General features: G+C 39.4%; 1 protein-coding gene across 4 annotated transcripts in view; it reads right to left on the bottom strand.

The window, feature by feature from the left end:
• Window positions 1-1,471: 1,471 nt before the first annotated feature.
• LOC107550448 (PEX5-related protein-like) overlaps window positions 1,472-22,806 on the bottom strand; it is an 81,112-nt gene continuing 59,777 nt past the window's right edge. For 3 of the 4 annotated variants that reach the window (XM_016231726.1, XM_016231728.1, XM_016231729.1), the window contains 8 exons: window positions 16,483-16,569; window positions 13,317-13,436; window positions 11,475-11,618; window positions 6,980-7,050; window positions 5,460-5,678; window positions 3,631-3,796; window positions 2,133-2,290; window positions 1,472-1,977 (listed from right to left, as the gene is read on the bottom strand). In XM_016231726.1, the coding sequence (XP_016087212.1) occupies window positions 1,788-1,977; window positions 2,133-2,290; window positions 3,631-3,796; window positions 5,460-5,678; window positions 6,980-7,050; window positions 11,475-11,618; window positions 13,317-13,436; window positions 16,483-16,569 (1,155 nt within the window). In that variant the 3' untranslated portion in view covers window positions 1,472-1,787. Of the gene's footprint in view, window positions 1,978-2,132; window positions 2,291-3,630; window positions 3,797-5,459; window positions 5,679-6,979; window positions 7,075-11,474; window positions 11,619-13,316; window positions 13,437-16,482; window positions 16,570-22,806 lie in introns of all 4 variants that reach the window. The other variant, XM_016231727.1, reaches the window with a different exon arrangement.

Genomic DNA, 22,806 nt, shown 5'->3' with positions numbered 1-22,806 from the left:
ATGTGCCCTTAGTTTTGAAAGGAAACACAGAGACATAAACATATTTCAGTTCTTCTAAAATACAACTTTAATAAATTTGTTATAAATGCATCTTGATTATATTACATGTTAATGTAGGATTGAAAGATGATCAATGATGAGTAGACATGCATACATTTTATGACTGTTCATTCCATAAAATAATCAATTTTACAAATAAATAAATACATTTCCTCCTGCTATTCTACAATTTTTTGTCAATAATTATATTCATAGTTACATAACAGCTCTGGCCATAGCAAAACTAGTGTGATTTACTACAAGACAAGTGTTATCAATGCCCGCATACTGTGCTCATACATGGTATATGATTGTAAATATTGTCATATATAGTATATTTGTGTTGGAATTTTGATCTGTCAAAAAAATTATATTAATAGTAGTTACATTCACTTTAAAGTTAAAATATGGGACCATAGAGGGAAATGTGTATCATACATGCAATCATCAGATTGAATTTGTAATATTTAAATTGTAGGTGCATCTAATGAAGCAACTTTATACGTCTTTGCCCAAACTAAATTATTAAGATGATTAATGCTATTTATGTCTTTAAATACTGTCTCATTCAGTGCCCTTCAATTATCTCAGCTAACTCCTGTTACACCAACTTCACTCATAATGCATAGTAACAAAATTATAAAGACACCAAAGATTTTTTTTTTGTTGGTAATTTTAGCAAAAAATAAATAAATTGCTGGTTTGCATAGTTATGTCTTCAAAGAAAATATCCAGCCTAATAGTATATAAAGGAGCTCACATGGCTTCTTTGCTAGAAACTGCTCTATCTATATAGCGAGAGAAAGCAATTTCAGTCACATGAAATGCACTTCAAACTTACCAGGTCAAACAACTGAAATATATGACCAAAACATTGTTCATAGATTTGTGAATGTATTTAGTCCCTTTAAATGTTTGGGCTAATGGTCTTACATAAACTCACTCACTTTCAACATGATACTGCTTTTGCTGTGACCTTTCATGCAGAGTCTTTGAAGTTGCTCCCCACCGAGCCCTGATCCAGAATGCCCTGGAGCACGCAGCATTAAAAGGGGCTTGCTGGAAGACAGATGGCCTGGGGAACACACCCTGCCTGCACACCTGGGCACAGATCACCCTGAAAGGGAGTGTCCTAAAGTGAAATTCAGCTAGCATCATTCCTCACACTGCACTTGGCCTCACTGGGCTCAATAGAGGATTAACTGACTGGCTATATGGCTATGCTCTTTTCAGCAAAACAACAGCGCCACCTTGTGGTGAGATGCAAATTAACATTGTAAAATGAACAGATTAAAAACACTCAAATTGAATAAAGGTTCTTCAAAACTGGCCATGATAAATAGCTAGGTTTTTGAAAGGATTAATACTCAGTTCTAATCCACAAACTAAACAAAATTAGATCCTCTATATCACCTATATTTCCCGAGGTTTGGTTAATTTGTCTAAAGTATACAAAGTTTTCTGATAACCTTAAAAATATTACAGTAAAATATAACTAACAACAAGAAAAAGGTGTTTTTGCTCTCACTCTCTTTGACATTTATTCCTCTACTTTCAAAACCCATCACCTATTCTGTTTGTGCTCTATAGAATATAAACACCCTCTTTAGTGACCTTTGAAGAAGGCAAAGGCTGCCCATAAATACAACAAAATTAGCTGTGCATATCATATTGACATCCCATATTCATTTGAGCCTAACTTTGTGCCCACTGTACATGAATGATAGATTTCACAGGTCCAAGTTTGATCACATGTCCATGTTAAAGGCCCTCATTAGGAGGTCCAGATCTCCCACGCTGGCTGCCTGGAAAAGTTCTGGTTGGTTCATGAGGGAGAGGGCAATCCGCAGAGCTGCCCAGATGTTGCTGGACATCACCTGATGACTCCTGCTCTTCCTTTGCTGGTGCAGAGCTGTCAGGAAGTTGCTCACTGCCTCTCTGCAAGAGAAAAGAGAAAGGTCAAACAGGCTATCATCAAAATTGAAAGTTAAACATTTTTTTTCCCAGCCTTCTGCTTTAGCCTATTTATAGCCACACTAAGGAGACAAACAGTTCTTTCCCATCAACCCTTGCTCGGTGGTTCGGTTCATTACCTATGTGCACCTAGGTTGATGCAGCTGATGCCGAGGTTGTATCTCGAACGGATGAAGCCTGGCTGGAGCTCCAGAGCTCTGGTGTAGGCCTCCACTGCCTCCTCACTGCGGTCCCCATTTGCCAGCGTGGCCCCGAGGCGATTCCACAGCAGATAGTCCTACGAAAACACAGAATTGGCAGAGTAAAGGGCAATCTAGGACATGGGTTTTCCACCTGAGTCTATGGAAAGTTTCAGAGAAAAGCAAAATGTTTACAAAATGTATTTAAAACATAAAAAAGCTAACATTTTCTGAATTCTACAGTATTATTTTATTCTGCATTATAAAGACTGGACACAAATACTTATTATATTATATTATAAACTTTATTTCAATAGCACCTTTTATACAAGGAATGCAGCTCAAAGTATTTTACATAAAAAAGCATTACTTCACATGAAACAAGAAAAAATACAATATAACATAAGATTAATAAATTAAACCCACTTTATAAAAAATAAAATTAATATACATAAAAAGTATATTTTAAAAAATTACAATTAAACCCCAATTATTAAGCATACACAACATAACACACTTTGAAATACGTTAAAAATTACTTGCTAATTAAAAGCTGAAGTAAAGAGGAAAGTTTTTAACTTTATTTTTAAAATATTTTGTAAGCTGGTTTACTTAATATTTATTTGTAGTGTGTTCTATTGCTTTGGGGCATAATTGACCAAGGATGTATCCCTGATTTTCTCTCTGCTTGCTGGGAAACTCCAATAAACCAGGGACATCATTTACAAAGGAATTGCCAATTTAGCTTGGTCCCAGCCCATTACTCTATTATATTATATATGTCACGTCTTTGTTCTCAACGTATGTTGAATTTTTGTTTGTTCTGTTTTTAGTGATCTCTGAGCTCCTGTGTTTAGTTACTGTTTCCTTGGTTATCAAGGTTTATAAGTATGTTTTTTTCCCTTGGTTACTAATTATGTTCCTCACCTGTGTCTAGTTTATTTTTTCACTATCCTGTGCATTTATACTGCAGAAGTATGTCAGGAAATATCCCTTTCTTAGGATACTGTATTTTAAAAATAATTTTGTAAAATCCAAATAAGCTTCACTAAATCTAAAACAGTAATACGGGGACACCGGAAGGACAGCTGATGTCCTTGCAGCATCAAACCATGTGTAAGCATGTGTCGCCCCAGACGTGTTCAAGAACTTGCAAGTGCATTGGTGTAAGAATGGGGTAATAACATCTCACAGCAATAACTGGCAAATCTGTTTCAGTCCATGAGGATGAGATGCACTGTAGTATTTAAAGGAGCTGGTAGCCTCACAAGATACTTACTTTGACTTTTGATATTGAAAATATTTCTATTTCTATTTATAACAACCCTGCCCCCAAATCAATTGCTATATTTTGTATGCATGAACTACTAAATCAATGTGCATAACAGAAAGTTGTGATAGCTTTTAAAATAGTGATGAATAGGACCTTCTGGCTCACCTCAGGTCGAACAGAAAGTGCAGCATTAAAGGCGTCGACAGCTTTGTCAAACTCTGAGCTGAGGTTGAAGAGCACACCAAGGCCTGTCTGGAGATCAGGGTCCACTCCTTCAGCATTCTGCTGCATTGCTTCCTGATACAGCTCCAACACCTCCACCAGCTGAGAGCTGCATACACACATGCAACAGCATTAGCAAAACACTAAACAAAGCCAAAGTCTAAACCAGGCTGGTCAATATGACGATATATATAGTGGCGATAATATAAACTGTCAACCAATATACAGTAGATTTCGCTACATTGATTCTATCGCAATATCTGTGCAGGCATGACTGCTTAAAGTTATCGACATGTCAGAGCAATAAAGAAAAATAAATGAGAAAATTAAGAGTGCGACTTGCTTGAATGAGAACTCAATTCAGCAATTGCACAGTGTTTGACAAGTGAGTTTCTTTAAAGGGCTCATGAACTGAGAAATTAAAATTCCCTTGATCATTTGACATATAAAACATCATTGTACTATAAAAACATCCTGTAACTTTCAGAACTTTATTTTTAATGAAGATCCAGACCACGTCAGTAAGAGCTTGGTCCTCATTTTACCGTGGATTCGTTTACAAACAAGGCACAATTTGACACAGGATTTTCAGAAAATTTTAAACTAAAAGACGATGCTGTGTGACTATATTGGATCCGACAGTAATGTTGCACCACACAAGTGTGAGTAACTGTTTTTATTACGTGGTCACTATTGCTTTGTCTGTTATTACAGATTGTTTGATATGTATTGAGTATTTATGCATTTTTAACCTAAATCACAGCAGCATCCATCTATGAAGGATGTAGGCTATCAAACATACACAACTGTTAACCAATCATACCAGTGGGTGTTTACTTCCGATTCTACAATCCACCACGCCTATTCAAACAGAGCGTTCCAATGATGGAGGACAAAACAGGACAGAAAATAGCCTATTACTTATAAATTATCATGTTTTTTGATATAAAAATCTTGATAACATTATAAGTTGACCTTGTAAGTGGAGAACAGTACAAAGTAGTTAAAAAAGGCAGTTCATGACCTCTTTAATGGCCAAATGAACACAATAGCATGTCAAAATGCTCATCTTGGCGAGTATTCACACAAACACAGTTGGTCATATTATATGGTTAAGTGAACCTAAAGAAATGTTAATCAACATATTGGATCCATGTGATAAGTCTTAAAGTGACAGCAGCCTAATATACTGTACCTGCTGCTGTCTGTGTCATTATTGTTAATCAAACAAAAAAGAAGAGAAAATCACTCATTGCTCGACTGAATAACTTTCATAGCTTTAATAAGGATAAAAATTAATTCATACAATGATGACTATATAGTGTTTTATTTTAAATTTGATAATTACATTTCTGTAGTATTTCGTGCTTGAATACTACTGTTAGACAAACCTGAAACATGTAAAGCTATATTTATTAAATTTGTATAAGTGTTCTACTGTATGTCTTTGTCTTACTGCTTGTCATTTGTATCTTTGTTCTTATTTCACTATTGATTGTTTATTGACAACTTGATAAATATATATGCTGTAGTATTGAAACTGTTATTGAAAATGTTAACAAAAATTGTGAAATTTCATGAATTATTGTGATATAAGATTTTGGTCATATCACCTACTCCTAATTTTAACTAACAATCTTTCAGTCAGTACCTTTATCCACTATGCCACACTACTCCCACCTTTACTAAAACTCAAAAAAGCAGACTACATCCATATGATTTATATATGCAATATGTGGACGTTAATTCATGTGAGTGAATGTGAATCATACCATCCGAGAGTGGAGATGGGGGATATGGAGGACCCTCTGCGGCTAGGCAGTGGGGAACCATCTAGAGGGCTGCGGTCCTGGAGTAGATGTCTGTATATTGGGTTGTATCTAATCCAGCGGTGGAGAGCCTCACAGGCTTCTGGTTGCTGTCCTGTGTTGGTCAGGCTCACTGCCAGGGCCATCAGGGCCTTCAGATTGTTTGGGTGCAGCTCCAAACATCTATTTGAACAAAAACAGACAGACAGAACATAACAAAATAAAGTGAGTGTAAAACTGAGTTGCTGAGTTTGGATTGGGACTACAGTACAAAAAAACAAAAACAAAAAAAGTGTTCAGAAAACAACTATTTTTGCAATTCGACTTGTTACCACTAATTGTGCAAAAGCTCTTAAAGCATTAAAGGGGTCATATGATGCGATTTCAAGTTTTCCTTTCTCTTTGGAGTGTTACAAGCTGATTGTGCATAGATAAGATCCCTGAAGTTGCAAAGACTAAAGTCTCAAAACCAAAGAGATATTCTTTATCAAAGTTAAGACTCTGCCGCGCCCCCCTAAAACGGCTCGTTCTAACACGCCCCCACATATCTACCTCACTATGTGGAAATATTAGCATAATGCCGCCCAAATGTGCACGCAAAGAAAGAAGGCGTGGTTTCAGTAACCGCAGTTAGTGTTGAAGTAGCCATGTCAGGGAGACGCTGTGTGTTTCTAGGCGAAAGCAAAAGCACTTTATTTGGCCTTCTGAAAGTAGATGCATTTAGGAATCTTTAAGATTACTTACAACAGAACAGGAATGCATTTTATGGACGACCGTTTCGTGAACCTAGGAGAGGAGGTAATTCTGACTTTGCTATGACAATCTGGTGCTTCTGAATTCAAATGCGAGTTTTGCGCATAGTGTGTGTGTGTGTGCGCGAGCGAGCGCGCGCGCGCGCGAGAGAGAGCACGAGAGAGCAAGAGAGAGAGAGAGAGCGCGCGAGAGAGAGAGAGAGAGAGAGAGAGGGGGGGGTCACATCACAGTGGAGTCAGCTGTCTTAACCGTGGCTTGTGTACTGCAAACACACACCAGCTTCATCACTGTGTCTGTCACGAGACTCTGTTCCCCTTTCAGGCTCTGTCTTTACATTTATTTTGAAAGATGAAGCTCGCGATTATAGTAAGGGGCGTTACATTTCCGACGAGCACTTGCGGTGTTCGGCCAATCACAATGCACCGGGTCAGCTGGCCAATCAGAGCAGACTGAGCTTGTCGGAAGGAGGGACTTTGTAGAAAACAAAGCGTTTGAGAGAGGCGGGGCATAGAGGACCTACAATAATGTACAGTATTTGAAAAATAATGTGTTTTTTGAACATTAAAGCATGTCAACATATTCTGTTACACCAAATACACAAAATAATGATATTTTAAAAAGCATCATATGACCCCTTTAATGCAATTTCCTCATACATCATGTAACATGTTTGGAAATATAAGACTTTTGGCTTTGCATAAATCACAAAACCGCCCATTATTTCTACTCACTTCTGAAGACAACCAATGGCTGCCTGCTCATTCTCATTCTCTGCTTGTGTGGTACCCAAAACCTGCCAAGCCTTTGTAGAGGGGGGGAAAAAGCACTATATTTTGAAACAAACGTCACAAAATGATTAGAGCAAAACAAAAATATAACAGCTTGAACATATATAGCTTGAAGGTCACTGTAAAAACAGTATTCAATTAGTGGGCCTGCCAGTTTTCTAAAACATATTAGCTATGTTTCCATCCAAAGATGCGAATTTAACTTATGCGCAAAACTGGAATATCGCATAAAACATTTGCGAATAAAGCACCGTTTCCATCCAATGAGTCAAAGAGAACAAAATCGTCACTTCTTGATGAACTGACACTGAATATCTCTAAGAAAACTAGGAGAAGCCACTGAATATAATAATTTTCATGTGTAATATATTACTTGCGCTTAAAAGAGAGCAGACGTAACACAATAAATGCGGTCAATGCTTTTAGAGGTGGATGCCTGCTGTTTGGGAACGCAGTCATGTAAGACAGTAATTATACAGAAATACTTTGATGACAGATTTCAGAACGACCAAAACAACATTTAGATGCTGTGAATGAGATCGGTCCGCTGGTTAGTCAATTTATCCCGTCTCATAGCGCAAAGTCACATGACTTTTTCAATGCGCATGGTGGAATTTATTCGGTAAATGTGTTTCCATCGTAGTTTATGCACATTTTTAGAATTAATGCGCATCTTGGCGTTTCCATCCAGCGGTTTTTTATGCGATAATCCAAAATGCGCATAAAAATAGGTGGATGGAAACATAGCTAGTGTTGTTCACTCTCTTTATGTGCTTGGCCAGTGCATTTAATGGCACTTCACTCTGGGGGGCGATGGTGGTGGACTTTAATGTGGTTTTGATTCAAGTTAAACAGGATCATATTCATAAGCCATATCCCAGAGGTTTACACCATCTGTTTGGCATCACCTTGGCTCTTAAAGCATGGGAAACTTTATTAAATATGTGATGGTGCTGACCGGGCAATAATGAGATATATCAGGGGATGTGAGGAATAAAATTTATTTTTTTAAGGGGATAAAACATTCTAAGTAAACTGAGTTGAATACAGGACATGATTCTGTTGCAAATTCTAGTGAGTCACCTTGATGTCTACTGATTACAGCAGCATTCAGAGATGGAAACTCATAAGGGACTGATTTAGAATGTTCTAAATATAAAATTCTTAAACTTTTCCAACAGTTGGTCACCCCAATCTTCTATACAGTACTATTCAAACCTTTGGAATTGGTTATGTTTTTGACAGAAGTCTCTTGCTCATCAGCTGAAATTATTTAATTAAAAATACAGTAATAAATTATAACAATTAACACAATTATATATAATTATATAAATTATATATAATTATATAAAACAATTATATTGTGTAACATTGTTTCAATTTATACTACAGGGCAGTTGAATGCTTGATTCTGATTGGTTGATGAATGTTTAGGCAAACGCACCCCTAAAGCCCGGGATACACTGCACGATTTTAGCAATCCTATAAGATCATTACTTTATCACACTGAGCGACATGGATCGTTTAAACTTGGGTACGACAAGCATGTAGACTGTACGATGATGACACATATTGAATCGTAGGCTGCGACACACGTTAACGCAACGTCATCAGCGCTAGTGGTAAACAAATACCGGTACATCAAGATGGATCGCGCTTTGGCAGTTGTGCTTTTCATGTGCGCTGAAAAAAAGAAGAGGCGCCGGCGGAAGAAGGCAATATGGACCCGCTCATGGCTCGGGAAAAGAGGACAACTTGGGATGCCAGTTTTGCACAGGGGGTTACAGCTGCAGTTCCTCCGCTATCTCCTTCCATGCTATGTCCTTTTTGGTGCGGTCATGATAGCAGCTAGAGGACACATCATACAAACATGCCCTCTGCTGCCACAACTCAACAAGAATTTGTTCTTTATGGGTATCCCACATACCAATATACATTCTACTTTTTTTGCCTCCAAGGCATTGAAATTTTAGTGCCGCTGGTTGCGTGGATCAATATGTCATTTCATCAGTGGTGGGCCGTCAGGGCCAACAAAGCCTTCTCTGCTGGCCTAAACACTATCAGAATCACTGATTTAGTTTTAATATATTTTTCCATGAATGTGTATTCAATTATTTCCAATAGTCTATTCTCTTCAGTTCATAGCTATTCTCTTGGTTGCGCTGCTTCCAGCAGTGTATGTTTATATTAGAGCTTTTATCCAATCATATTTCAGCAATGGTGTTACCAGGGTCAAAGAAATCTGCCTTAAGGCCTTCAGAATCAACAGTGCTGGCGTCTGTTAGCTTAAATCAATGGCAATGAAACCGTTGCTTTAACCAATCAGATTTAGAGTTGGCAGCACCAGGGCCATCTAGCTGGCTAACGATAACGTCAGCATTTTCTCGTCCTTTGATTGGAAACCACTAGAGTATGGTAGGGTAATTTTCATTTTTGGCTCTTTTATTGCTTGATGTGTTGTATGCTGATGTTATTTGCACGATATAAAGCCAGGTTTAAGTTTCCGTAAGAATATCTCAGTTTCCTGAGTGGTATTAAGAGAGAATACATGAGGAGAAGAAAAGGGCACAGGAACTCACACTTCAAATGATCCACTGCAAAGCCATATGCCCAACATTCACACCATCCAGGACACTACACAATAAACTAAGACTCAAATGAATGCAGCAACAGAACGCTCCATCCTAACCCAAGATTGTCTTGGGTGAATAAATGTCTTTTCCTCCGGCCGCAGCGCCGCTGGCAGAGGCAGACCAGCGGGGGGATGAGAGTCACAGAGGTACGTTAAAACACATGTATACACTTTTCTTCATCGTCTTGTATGAATTATTTTAATGTTACTTGCTCACTTTCCTAGTAAAGCTGTGCTAACCAGTATTTTCCTCCTGCAGTGCGCTGGCAGACCGGCGGGGAGACTCGTGAAGACGAAATAAAGCAGTAAGAGAACATTAAATTGTTAGGTCAACTTTAAAACACATGTAATCACCTTATTTGTTTTATACCAATGCTATCTGTAAGGTATAAATGCGTTTGGGTGAATAAATGTCTGTAAGAACATCAGATGGACTGTCATTTTGTTAGGTTAATGCTTCAGCTACAGATGATGTGTTGCGCAATTGTTAATTGGGTTTCTTTCTTTAGTAATGGCATTCACTCTCGCTACATAAGATACCTGTCTGTTATGTAGTGCCCTGTCATACTGCATTACTGTGTAATATTTATGGTTTCTATAGCCGTGGCATCATTATGATGGTAAGAAGAGGATTAATTCATGTAGGATGCCACTGAAGGCCTAGGTGTAAAATTGCTGCAACGACCGCAATTTTGTTGCAGGTCGTTGCAGCAAACACACTGTGCGTTGATCATGCTGAATTTCTGACACTGTCAGAAAACTATCGTAGGCTATCTTTGGTCGCAAGACCGGGAAAACGACCGTCTTTGAACCTCTCTCACTGTATGACATAGGACCACCGATTAAGAGCCACAATCACAGAAATCGCCACGATTGCTTCACGATGGCAATCTTTCGTCTGGGACAGCCAAAAATCTTGCAGTGTATCCCGGGCTTAAAGGAGTTCCAGGCAGGTCTTGACTGCATTACAGTTTAATATCACTTCGCCAAATTATTTCAGTTATTTCAAAGGTTCTTAGTTATAGCATTCAACGGCAAACAACAAAAACCCACAAAGATGTTGACCAATATAAAGTAAATATATTAAACAATAGGATAAAAATGTTCATGTTATTCCCCCAAAATTATGTTTTATTATCTATGGAAGCACTAGTGTCTTTCTCTTGCTCTCTCCCATATAAACGTACACACATACAATAGAGACACACATACTCGCACTCACACACCCCTAGTAAAAAAGAACCTATGCCATATTTAAAATACATTTTTCATACTACTGTAAGTATACTTCAAATCCTTTGACATATTTATTGACATGACTTAAGACTAACTGATATAAAATTATAATTACATTTTATTTGGACTATTTCTTTATTGCACAATGCACATTTCTTAATAGTATGCCTAAAATGTGTTTTAATATGATTATTAATAAGGATTGTATGATCTCTCTATAATATCGGTCTTTAAATGCAAGATATTTAAAGTGAACCTGAAGTATACTTGCAATAGTCAACCATCATCTTGGATCTGTTTTTTCCCTTTTGCTCTGTGTAATGTAGTCTGGGATTGTCTTAATTGCAAAAGATGTCAAGCTGCCTTTGATTTTGGTTAAATAGACAGTAGTACCTTACTGAACAGCCTTTAAGACTTCACACGCTAAAATGTTGTCTAAGTAGGCCACTTGCTACGTTTTGGAAAACAGCTAATGTGTAAGGAATGTTAAAACACACACACACACACACACACACACACACACACACAAATGCTCAATAAATGGGCTGTACTTCTCTTGGAGTTCTTTACCTCTGAGTCTTGAGGGTCTTGTAAGATGGATGCCTCCAGCAGTAGTACAGCACTGTTCAGTTCCCCATCCCTGCATTTCTGCAGCCCCTGTTCAAAGGCATTGGTGTAGTCTTTGTAAGGGTTATTGGAATGAAAGTAGTAACCCTGCAAGCAAAGGGACCAAAAAACAAGCTTAAAGAAAACAATCAAAATCACGAGTATGTATTATGATTATTTTAATAGAATAGTTGAGAGCAGGACTTATTGTAAGCCTTTCATAAATCTGGAGAGGTAGATGGTGGTGTGTTGATAATTAGATCATGCTGAGGTCTTTAATATTGCAGTGGAAAGTGCAGTTGGGCTAATCAGAGGCGTGGGGAGAAGAAAAGGGCACAGGAACTTACACTTCAAATGATCCACCGCAAAGCCATATGCCCAACATTCACACCATCCAGGACACTACACAATAAACTAAGACTCAAATGAATGCAGCAACAGAACGCTCCATCTTGCCACAGGCTCTTAAAATACTAAACATCACATAAAAAATGCAACACTGGGTGTTCAACTCCCATCAAGCCAGTTGAAATGAAAATAGTGTACACAAATATTATGATTATTACAGTAATCTGCACACAGCACAAAAATACAGCCTTTGAGGTATTTTTGACAAGAACCACCATACAATTAGAAAACACTACTAAACCCTGCCATTTTCTTATTAATAAAAAAGGATGTTCTTAAGAAACAGAACTGTATTCTTACAAACTTCTTAGAATTTATCTTAAGCAACCATCCAGAACACCCAAGAAACTGAATAGCAGCATCCCATCAGCCACCCAAAACAACTTAACTGCATAGAAAGCACCTGCACAGGCTGTAGCACAGGCAGCACAGTATAGTTTTTGGCTATATCTGAACATTCTCTACCTGTTTGGAAGCACACAATGATGGAACATAAGAGATCATTTTCGATGAAAGAGAGCATTATCCAGCATCTGGAGTCTATAACGTTTGAAGTGATAATCTACCACTGTATCAATTCTGCCGTCACATAAAATGCAATACAGAGGGCAGCCATCATGAAATACATTCATGCGGTGGTGTGGAACAGCACCTTTGATTGGTTAACAATGAATAGAGTAGTTTCCGTTGGTTAAAGGTGCAGTATGTAATTTTTTGACAGTACTGTCATAAATTTATGATTTTGTAGATATTTAAAAAAAAACATGCACTTGCTCATTTCTCAGAAAAACAATCCTACAGCCAATTATTCTACTTTGAAATGTTTTGTTTTGATATGTGTGATTCCGCCCACTGGCAGTTTATTCAATAGTATTTTGGCACCCCAGGTTGCCAGTTGGCGGAAGACACAGTGTATTGCAGCCATGGAAACCAGCAAACGAACTGTGTCAGTAATAGCAGATTCTACCCACCCTAAAAAGCCCCAGCATCAATCTAAAAAGCTCTATTTATTATAAAAACCTTTGATATAAAAATATATCATAAGCCCCGCCCCGCACGTTGACAGGATTAGTTAAATGTTTGTGACAGGGGCAGTTCCGGTTTACGTTTTAGAGACTGTCTTTGGGACAGCAGTTTTAGGGAGAAAATACTTGACAATGGTGTTGACTGATGCATTTGCACATGGTTTGTCTTTAAGCATATTAAAAAACAGTAGATTAAAAAAAAACTTGATTGATCACCAGAGGGGATGTTTAAAATTAGATTATTTTTAATATATTAATAATAATTTATTATTTTAAATAAAAGTCACCCTAAGACCCTCTTGGAATTTGCTAGGGGGGCCTATCTCATGGTGGAGAACCACTGATGCAGAGCATTCTGAATGGTTGAGAATACCTTCTCAGTGGGTGAAAAGTTAAGTGGAACCAGGCCTTCACTGTCAGCATCCTCCAACCAGTTCCTCCGTGCCAGCTCCTCCCACTCTGCCTGCATTTTATCCCAGAACTCAGTGTCTGACTGCGGGAGACAGTTTAACAGCCATTTAGGACACAGCCAATATTGGAATACCATATAAAACGTGACCAGCGTTACAGAGCATTACAGAGAGATGTTATTTGGCATCTATAAAACGCTGCTTTAATAACTTATACCAGCAGGGAATAATTAGGATAGACTTAATAGCGTTTGAATTGCTATGTGTTTTTTTATTTTAATTGTTCCACATAGGACTAGCCAGACTCACAATCATGCTCCAGTTTTATGAGGACATATTGTTTTTTTAGCTATAAATGCTGTAAAGTAATTTGAAGCAGCAAGGTCAAAAGGTCAACATATTCATCTTTATGGATTCACCAGAATATAATCGGCAAGAAGCACATTTATGCTTGGATTACAGACAGACCTCTCAGCTTTCATACAGTATCTAGTTCTTATCAATCTGAGAGGTCAGCAGAAGCACCATACAATGTATGCATATGTATTTTTATACACAGTTGTATGTGTCGGATGAGGTATGATAATTCCGGGCAGATTCCAGTTACAGTCCATCATGTACTGCAAAGCCCTAAAGGAAAGTATTATCTTAAATTACTCTCTCAGACTGTGTGTGGATGTACATGTGTGTGAATTTGTCTTAAAATTTTTACAAACTCACACATACACACACATACAGAGAGAGAGAGAGAGAGAGACCTCTTAACAGTTTCAATCACCATGGGAAAAAAAAGAACAAAAAGTAATGGCCTTAGTGACCACATTTAGATCACGTCATTTGCATCAGATTATTTTCCGTAGTACTATGTACTGACATGTACACCATGTATCGCACAGTTCTAAGAATTACTTTCATTTGGACATGCACGGATGCAGTAAAAGTGAATATTAAATTACGCGTGTAATTCAGAATAAGTTGGTTACATGACACAGAATTCTGATTAATTTTGGCTTATACCATCTGTATTCAGATTCAGATTTCTACAAACCTTAATCAGTTTAATCAGTTCACAGATTGACATGTTTACATAACATAAATATTGGGAATACAATCAAATTCTTGCACATGTAATCACAGTCACTGTCAAAGTCTTCCCATTTATGTATTCTCAAGGGCTTCTAATCATGACAAAGGAAAAATCAGCATCACTTTCATGAATAAGGACATTTATTTTATCAGGCAAACAGCAAATAACCCTGTGAACTTCATTCATGCCCATGACATTGATCTAAAAGGCTTTTTAATCAACCATCTGTGCATTTGTGCATGGTTTGCTAGTGTGTGTTCCACCCAGCATTCTTTGTTTGCTTACTTTGGCTCCCTGCTTGAATAAACCAGTTCTTAAAGCAACGACTGGAAATCTTCGTGTTTTTATTTTTCTTGGCAGCTCAAATTAATCTTGCAACACACAAACAATTGCTTAGGCTTCATCAGTCCACCTAGAGCTGACTCACTGAGTGTTTGCAGGGGAAATGAGGGGAGAGTGCTGTATCTGTGATGAAGGTACCCTTTGGATGGGCCAATTAATCACAGAAAATCCTGCACACTGCACACTGCACACGATCACGTACAACAAACAGTCATACACACTCATCTTTTCCATTTGCATGACTGATACACAGGTATAAATCAAATAAATAAATGTGTCTGTTATTAGTCCAATGGAATATGGATGATCAATCTTTTCCTAGATTGCCTGCGGTTCCCTCAAGCAGTCCTGTCACCATGACGAAGAGGTGCCATGCAATTGCAACACCGCAAGGGTTCTCCAGAGTCATTCATCTGTACTCAAATAATCACCAGCTAGCACAAGAAAACCTGCACACTAGCTTTATAGTTTCAACAGCTGTTTTATTATTAAATGTGTTTATTTTTGCTTTAGTTTATAATATGCACCAGGTATAAGCTTTTGTAGCAATTAATCAGGAAGTATTTGAGTCCCTGATAAAGGAAAATAAACATAAAATAAACTTTTGGATAAGCGTATTTAAAACACATGTGACAATTTCCAAGAATCTGTACTAATGTTGGTGTGATGCATGGTTTTGAAAAACCTTTGTACCATTTAAAAAAAAAAAAAGGTTAAATTAACTGACTCTGCCACAGACTAATCATATGCACCTGTCACTCAAACACTAGCCTCATCAAGGACACTGTCTGGCCTTGTATGTGCATACTGTGCTGCAGACTTGTTACTAACCTGTTCTTTTGATTATTCCAGCATAATCTCCCGTTTACCTGTGTCTGTGTGGCCCTCGTCATCTCGTCTGCCTCATCCTCCATCCTCGTCAGCACATACGAGTATCGCCTTTAAGTTTTCACCATGTTATCATTCAAGACTGTTCTGTTATCGCACCATTTGTGTTAAATAAACCCTGTCTCCCTGTGTTCATTTGTTACGGTAACATTTTCTTTACACCATACATACTTGTGATTGTATGTACACATCTTTATTTACTTTGTTAGTTTAAAAAGTAAAAAGTTTCTCTTTATTTTTACAAATATCATTAATTATTATTTCACAAATATGAATAAGCAGTAAAGTTTTGCTTAAACACTTTTTTCTATAGGAATTATGTTCAGTTAAATATGTTTCACGGCAGAAATAATCTTCCTTAAAATTGCATTTTAAATATAAAAGCATACTTAGAGTGTGCTATAAAAGTTACAGTAGTTTCATACGAAGGAAGCAGAAAACTTCAGACAGTTTGAATCATGATATTGATTGGATTTTAGTGTCACTGTTTAATATAGCTACAGTACAGATGCTCTGGCCTTTTTTACTGGTTTCTTTACTGAGCACATGACATTAAAATGGATGTCTTATGAATATTACTGCATCTCTGGATGGAAGACTAGAGGTAAGAGCTGGCATCATCACAAAGCAGATCCTCTTTGAGATTTCATTTTTGATAATGCTGCACTGTTCGGCTAAAAACTGACCTTACAGAATGCAAGAAACTGCAATTCCCAGGTGACCAGATACATTGCGAATAAGCCTTGAGGTATGAAGATTTGTGATTTTCTTGTGTTAGCATGTGTGTGTGTATTGTAAGGACTCTGTCTCACCTCCACAGCAGCCTTGGCTCGAACAAACTCCTCCTCTAATGAGTGTCGTCTCCCCAGTAAAGTACCGCCCAGCAGGGGCCTCTGCCGCTGTGCACACAGATGGTCACACACATGCAGACAAGGTCAACCAGCAGTCGCTTTGTAACACCATCTTTGTCCTCAGATCATGCTGAATAAGCAACCTTAAAGTTATGGCCAATATTAATTTTTTAGTATACAGTGGCCACAAAAAGTATTTGAACACTCAAGCCACACTAAAATATACATGAGACGATGAACTACCAAACCAAGAGGTATCTGCAAATAAAAGATGCTAGATATTTTTTCATAACTATTATGTCAAGAACTAACTAAATTTATTTGCCATATTGGGATTTAAATTTATCTGAATTCGATGGGATTTTTAGTGGATGTGCGAAGCCAGTTCCTCTCAAGTTTACACAGATGTTCTAGCAAAGTAACCACAGAGGATACTAGTTACTAAAGGTTAGATAACTTTAGCCCCGCCCCGCCCCGCCCCGCAGTACCGCAAACAAAGTAGATTTGAAATTGTGGTGTGAAACGCATAATATTTGACAAGTAGATAGTATCTGTCAGCAAACAGAAGGAGACAACACAGGTAAATGACGGTCTCACAGAGCTTTAATACAGGCTTCTGGAGAGGAGCAAGCAATGATCACGGGTGAGATAATATCGTTGATAATCTTGAGCAAAGACTTAGCAGAACAGTCACTGAGGTTTCTTGCAGGGTGAGGCTGAGACAACGTGCTGGGTCGAAGACAGAAGATGAAGGCAGACGACTGGGATGGATTCAACGAACAGGTAGGTAGAGCAGGCAAGTTGATGCAAGACCAGACACTAAGGTAGTGATGGGAAGGTGGCTTTATACGGTGACTTGATTAGTGTTTACAGGTGAAGTGCATCAGCTGATCCAGATGACTGCACGATGCAGCGACGAGGATGACCATGTCCTCGTCGTGCAGGACAGTCAGGATGCTAATCATGGAACTCTGTTAATAAATGCTGGATCAAGGATGTCATCACGTGAAACCCATGATCTCTCCTCTGGGCCGTATCCTTCCAAATCCACAAGATACTCAAGACGGACGCCTCGTCGCCGGGAGTCCAGGATGGTGTTGACTTTTTGCCAGACATTTTGACTCATGTGGTATTGGGGAGCGGCGAGCATTTGCCTGGATTTTATGTCTCCGAACTGCCTGTTGCAGATGGACGTGCTGAAGTCCCAGACCATCTTGCTCTCCTAGAACCAATGATTCACAGCTGGAACATCTGACGGCTCACCTAACCAGGGAAACAGGGGCAGCTGAAAACCAAGTATGCACTGGAAAGGTGTCAGGCCAGTGGTGCTTTGCCATAGTGAGTTCTGTGCATACTAGGCCCAGGGAAGGAAATGGTTATAGAACTAGTTTTCCTTGAGGTAGGTGTCGGGGAGTCTTGGAGATGGCACAGACCGAGCAGCTCTTAACAAATTGGGAGCCTTCCCGAGCCATGTTGGGCCACCAGTCGTGATGTTGGAGGATTGAGAGGGTTTGCTGGCTGCCTGGGTGTCCAGAGCCCAGAAGGGTTAGCCGTAGGGATGATGGTACATAAAGCTTCCCTTCTGGACCTCCCAGCAGAGCAGGCTCAGAGTGAGTGGCTTCTGAGATCTGATCATCAAGGGACCACTGGATGGGACTCACAATGATGGCTGGAGGGAGGATGGGTTCCAGAGGAGAGTTATTGTCCTTGGGGTGATGGATACAGGAGAGTGCGTCTGCTTTTTGGTTCTTTGATCTGGGCCAGTAAGTGACTGTAAAGTTGAAGTGGGTGAAGAACAAAGCCCAGCGGGCTTGTCGGGGGTTGAGACATTTAGTATTGCGAAGATATTCCAGATTACGGTTATCAGTTATTACTTAAAAAGGGTGGTTGGCTCCCTCCAGCCAGGGATCGCCACTCCTCTAGTGCAAGCTTGATAGCTAGGAGCCCCCGGTTTCCAATGTCATAGTTTTGCTCTGCCAGGGATAGTTTCTTGGAGTAGAAGGCACATGGATGGAGGATGGGAGACTCTCTGTGACGTTGGGACAGGACTGCTCCTACCCCGACCGTGGATACATCTACTTCATCAATCCGGGTGTGCCAGGGTAGGAGCGGTCCCGATGGCTTTCATGAGCTGATTGAAGACGTTGATGGCATCAGGCAATCAGGACATAGACTTGGTCTTATTCTTGAGGAGTGAGGTGAGAGGTGCACAGATTTGGCTGAAGTTGGAGATGAATCGGCGATAGAAACTGGCAAAACCTATGAAACTTTGGAGTTCCTTGATGGTAGTAGGTTGAGGCCAGTCTCTGACGGCTTGTACCTTCCTCTGGTCCATGTGAATGCCATGATGGTCGATTATGTAACTGAGGAATTGAATGGTATCATGCTGGATGTGCTCTCTTAACTTCTGAAGGACCTGTTTCACATGGTGGCGATGTTCAGCCAGGTTCCAGGAGTAGATGAGGATGTCGTCAATGTACACAATCACAAAGCGGTGGAGGTACTCCCGGATCAACTCATTCATGAACCCTTGGAAGACCGGGTGTGAGTTGGAGAGGCCATACGCCATCATCTGATATTCAAAGTGGCCTGATGATGTTACGAATGGAGAATGTTGAGTCAACCAAGGGCACCCCAGGATGACGTCGGCAGTTGAACCCTCCAGCACCAGAAAGGAGATGGGCTCTTGCTGCGGAGCGTGATAGTGGGTGAGCAATACTGGATTTTGCCTTTGCCCAGCTGTTTTCCCAGTATAGTGTGGATATTTTACGGTTGAGAATAGGTTTTCATTTTGAGGTTGAGTTGATGAAAAAGGTTCAGGGAGATTAATTTCCCGGCAGATCTCAAGTCGAGCAGGGCTTGCGCTAAAATAGATCGTTTGGCACTGGTTACCAGCACAGTAGTACAAGTTAATGGTGCTATCATAGGCTGTAACTGAAGGGTACTCACCGCTGGGCGTGGTGGATGGACAGGACAGGCAGATATCAGATGCCTTGTTGCTCCACAGTACAGACAGAGCCCGTTATTCATTCTCCGTTGATGCTCTGTACGAGTGAGGTGGTAAGAGTCAATTTGCATCAGTTCTGGTGCTGGAGGTGAGACAGATGGTGAGGCAGGTGGAGGAGATGCATGAGGTTGGGCCAATGTGCAGGCTGTTAGGCATTGTTAGATGCGATTGGCTTTTTGGATGTCCCACAACATCATCATAAATGGCCATTTGCTGACAGATGTTTGCATTAAGCCTTTGTCTGAATGCAGTGATGAGCGCCATCTCATTTCAGCCGCTGGTTGCCACTAGAGTGTGGAATTGCAGCGCATAGTCACTCACAGTGGATTGGCCTTGGCGAAACCGGAAGAGTTGATCGTTGATGGACAGATCGTTGGCTTTCTGTCCAAAAACCTCTGAAGTGGGTGACAAAAGCCATGAGTGAGTTGGCTATTGCACCGTTGGCATCCCATATGGAACGTGCCCATTGCAATGCATGCCCAAACAAGAGTGAATTAATATAAGTAATCTTAGCCCACTCGCTGCAGAATAGTTGCGGCTGCACCTCGAAGAAGAGCAAGCATTATAAGAGAAATCTGCTTCTTTCCTCCACCTCACCAGAGTATGTCGCTGGGCAGGCCATGGGACAGGCGAAGGCAGATAGTGAAGGAGAGGTGATGAGAAGTTGAAGGGATTGACGAATATCTTGCACGAGCTCAGCAAACAGGTCCGGGTTCTGATCATTGCTTGAACTGTGTTGTTTTGCATGTTGTTGGTCTTGTCTTCTGTCAGCAAACAGAAGGAGACAACACAGGTAAATGACGGTCTCACAGAGCTTTATTACAGGGTTCAGGAGAGGAGCAAGCAATGATCATAGGTGAGATAGTATAGCTGATAATCTTGAGCAAAGACTTAGCTGAACAGTCCCTGAGGATTCTTGCAGGGTGAGGCTGAGACAACGTGCTGGGTGGAAGACTGAAGATGATGGCAAACAACTGGGATGAATTCGACGAACAGGTAGGTAGAGCAGGCAAGTAGCCAGATAACTTGATGCAGGCTAGTGAACAACAAGACCAGACACTGAGGTGGTGATAGGAAGGTGGCTTTATACTGTGACTCGATTAGTGTTGACAGGTGAAGTGTATCAGAATTCGGGTGATTGTGATCAGGTGGGTGGAGCTGGAGGATCTGGTGTTGCTGGTGACTCTGTGACAGTACCCAAATACTTTGTAATAAATTTGAACAGTTAATCTATTGTTTTATCATGTAGAGCAGGGATGGGCAACTTTGATAGTGACGAGGGCCAGCATTGTTTCTCCTTTATACCAAGGGGCCAGATTACTAATCCACGTCCACACACCTTTTACACCGTCTTACTCAATCTCCTTTTTATTGAAGGAAATTAAAGTATAACTAATATAATTTGTTTTTAAATATTTATTTAACTATAAAACTTGTGCTGTTATGCTAATTCAGAAGGAAAACTTTGTTGCCAGTGGACAGAAATATTACCCCAACAAGCCAATGTAAACATCTCAATTGCATTGTCTGTAAATTTGCAACAAACAAGGTCCTTTTTAAATTAGTGGCCTACAGAACATTCTCAAAACAACCTAAGAGGACTGTTAAAAAGGGCTTATTAAAAAAAATTGTTATTCCAAATGGTACCATAAAATAACCTGGTATCTGCATGATTTTTAAAATCTAATTTAAGACCTTTTTAAGATCTGCACTTCACATTTCAACCTTTAAACAATTTTTAAGAAAACGGATCAAAAGTATCAATTATTATATTAATTTAAACAATTATTATCAGTTAATTATTATATTAAATAACATATTATTATATCTTAGTGCCTTAATTGTTTAGATTTTTATAATGCATTAGCTTTCCGTCCCCAAAGACCTCTTATAATTTAGACTTTTTGTACCATTTAAGAGTTTTCATGGCCTTAAATGTAAACAATTTAACCGAAGACGTTTTAAGGACCCGTGGAAATAAGAACATAATTCAGTGCAAACATTTCTGTCATGCATTTGTTGACTATGAATTTTACCTTTGAAATTATTTTACCTTTGAGATTTGAGGCAAGTCCCTGATAGCACATGTACATCTCAGAAACGTCTATTTGACATCTGCATTTTTTAGCGCATTTGCTCATCTGCAATACGTCTATAGGACGTTTCCTATCAGATGTCAAATAGACATTTAGAAGATGTCTAAGATGTTTATGATTTAGAGTGCCCCTATTATGGATTTTTGAAAAGTACCCTTCATGCAGTGTGTAACACAGCTCTAAGTGAATGAAAACATCCTGCAAAGTTTTAAATCTAAAAGTGAACCGTGTATAAAGTTATTGTCTCTCAAAAGAAAGAGTCAACACTGAGTCATTTAAACGAGTCGTTTTTAAAACGAATCCCAAGCCGTTTCATGTTGACGTCAACATGAAACATTAGCATACAGTAAAGCCCCGTTCACACCAAGCACGATAACTATAAAGATAACTATAAAGATAACGATATTAGCGTCCACACCAGCGAACAATATCGTCTGTTTATTCTAAGCGCACATGCGTCTGCTGCTTTAAATTCTCCAGCTCGTGATAGCAGGATGGATCCTGATTGGCTGTCAGTGTTTTATCGTTCATCAGCTGGGGAAAAAAATCATTTTGAAAGCGATCACAATGATATCGTTTCTCTGTATCATTATTGTTAAAGTTGTGGTGTGAACTATGCTATTCTTTAATATTGAGAACGATTTTTAGAACGATATCTTTATCGTTATCTTTATAGTTATCGTGCTTGGTGTGAACGGGCCTTAATGCCCGCCCACTTGTTGCACACGCAGACCTGGGAAAACTTGAACCCCCCCTCCCTCAAACACTGTAGCGGATTCCTGTGGATAGCATCATGTCGAGAAGACGCTGTGGTCTTCACTGTGAGGGTAAATCTGTTTTTTTTTTAATGCCAAAGGACGAGGCTGTGAAGAATCAATGGTTAAAGTTCATTTTTACAGCAATACCACAGCAGTATAGCTCCAACCTTGAGTTGTGTCCCTGGGATTTTACTGATGACTGCAACAGCAACCTAAATGCGTACAAGCGGGATTGAAGGAAGGATCAGTACCCAGTTTATTTGAACCACGGATTCCTGTGGATAGCATCATGTCGAGAAGACGCTGTGCTCTTCACTGTGAGGGTAAATCTGTTTTTTTTTAATGCCAAAGGACGAGGCTGTGAAGAATCAATGGTTAAAGTTCATTTTTACAGCAATACCACAGCAGTATAGCTCCAACCTTG

This window comes from Sinocyclocheilus grahami, unplaced genomic scaffold (genome assembly GCF_001515645.1).
Source record: "Sinocyclocheilus grahami isolate Dianchi unplaced genomic scaffold, SAMN03320097.WGS_v1.1 scaffold398.1, whole genome shotgun sequence".
NCBI classification, from domain to species: Eukaryota; Metazoa; Chordata; class Actinopteri; order Cypriniformes; family Cyprinidae; genus Sinocyclocheilus; species Sinocyclocheilus grahami.
Note: the sequence above shows the minus strand (reverse complement) of the source record. Positions and strands in the feature narration are given on the sequence as shown.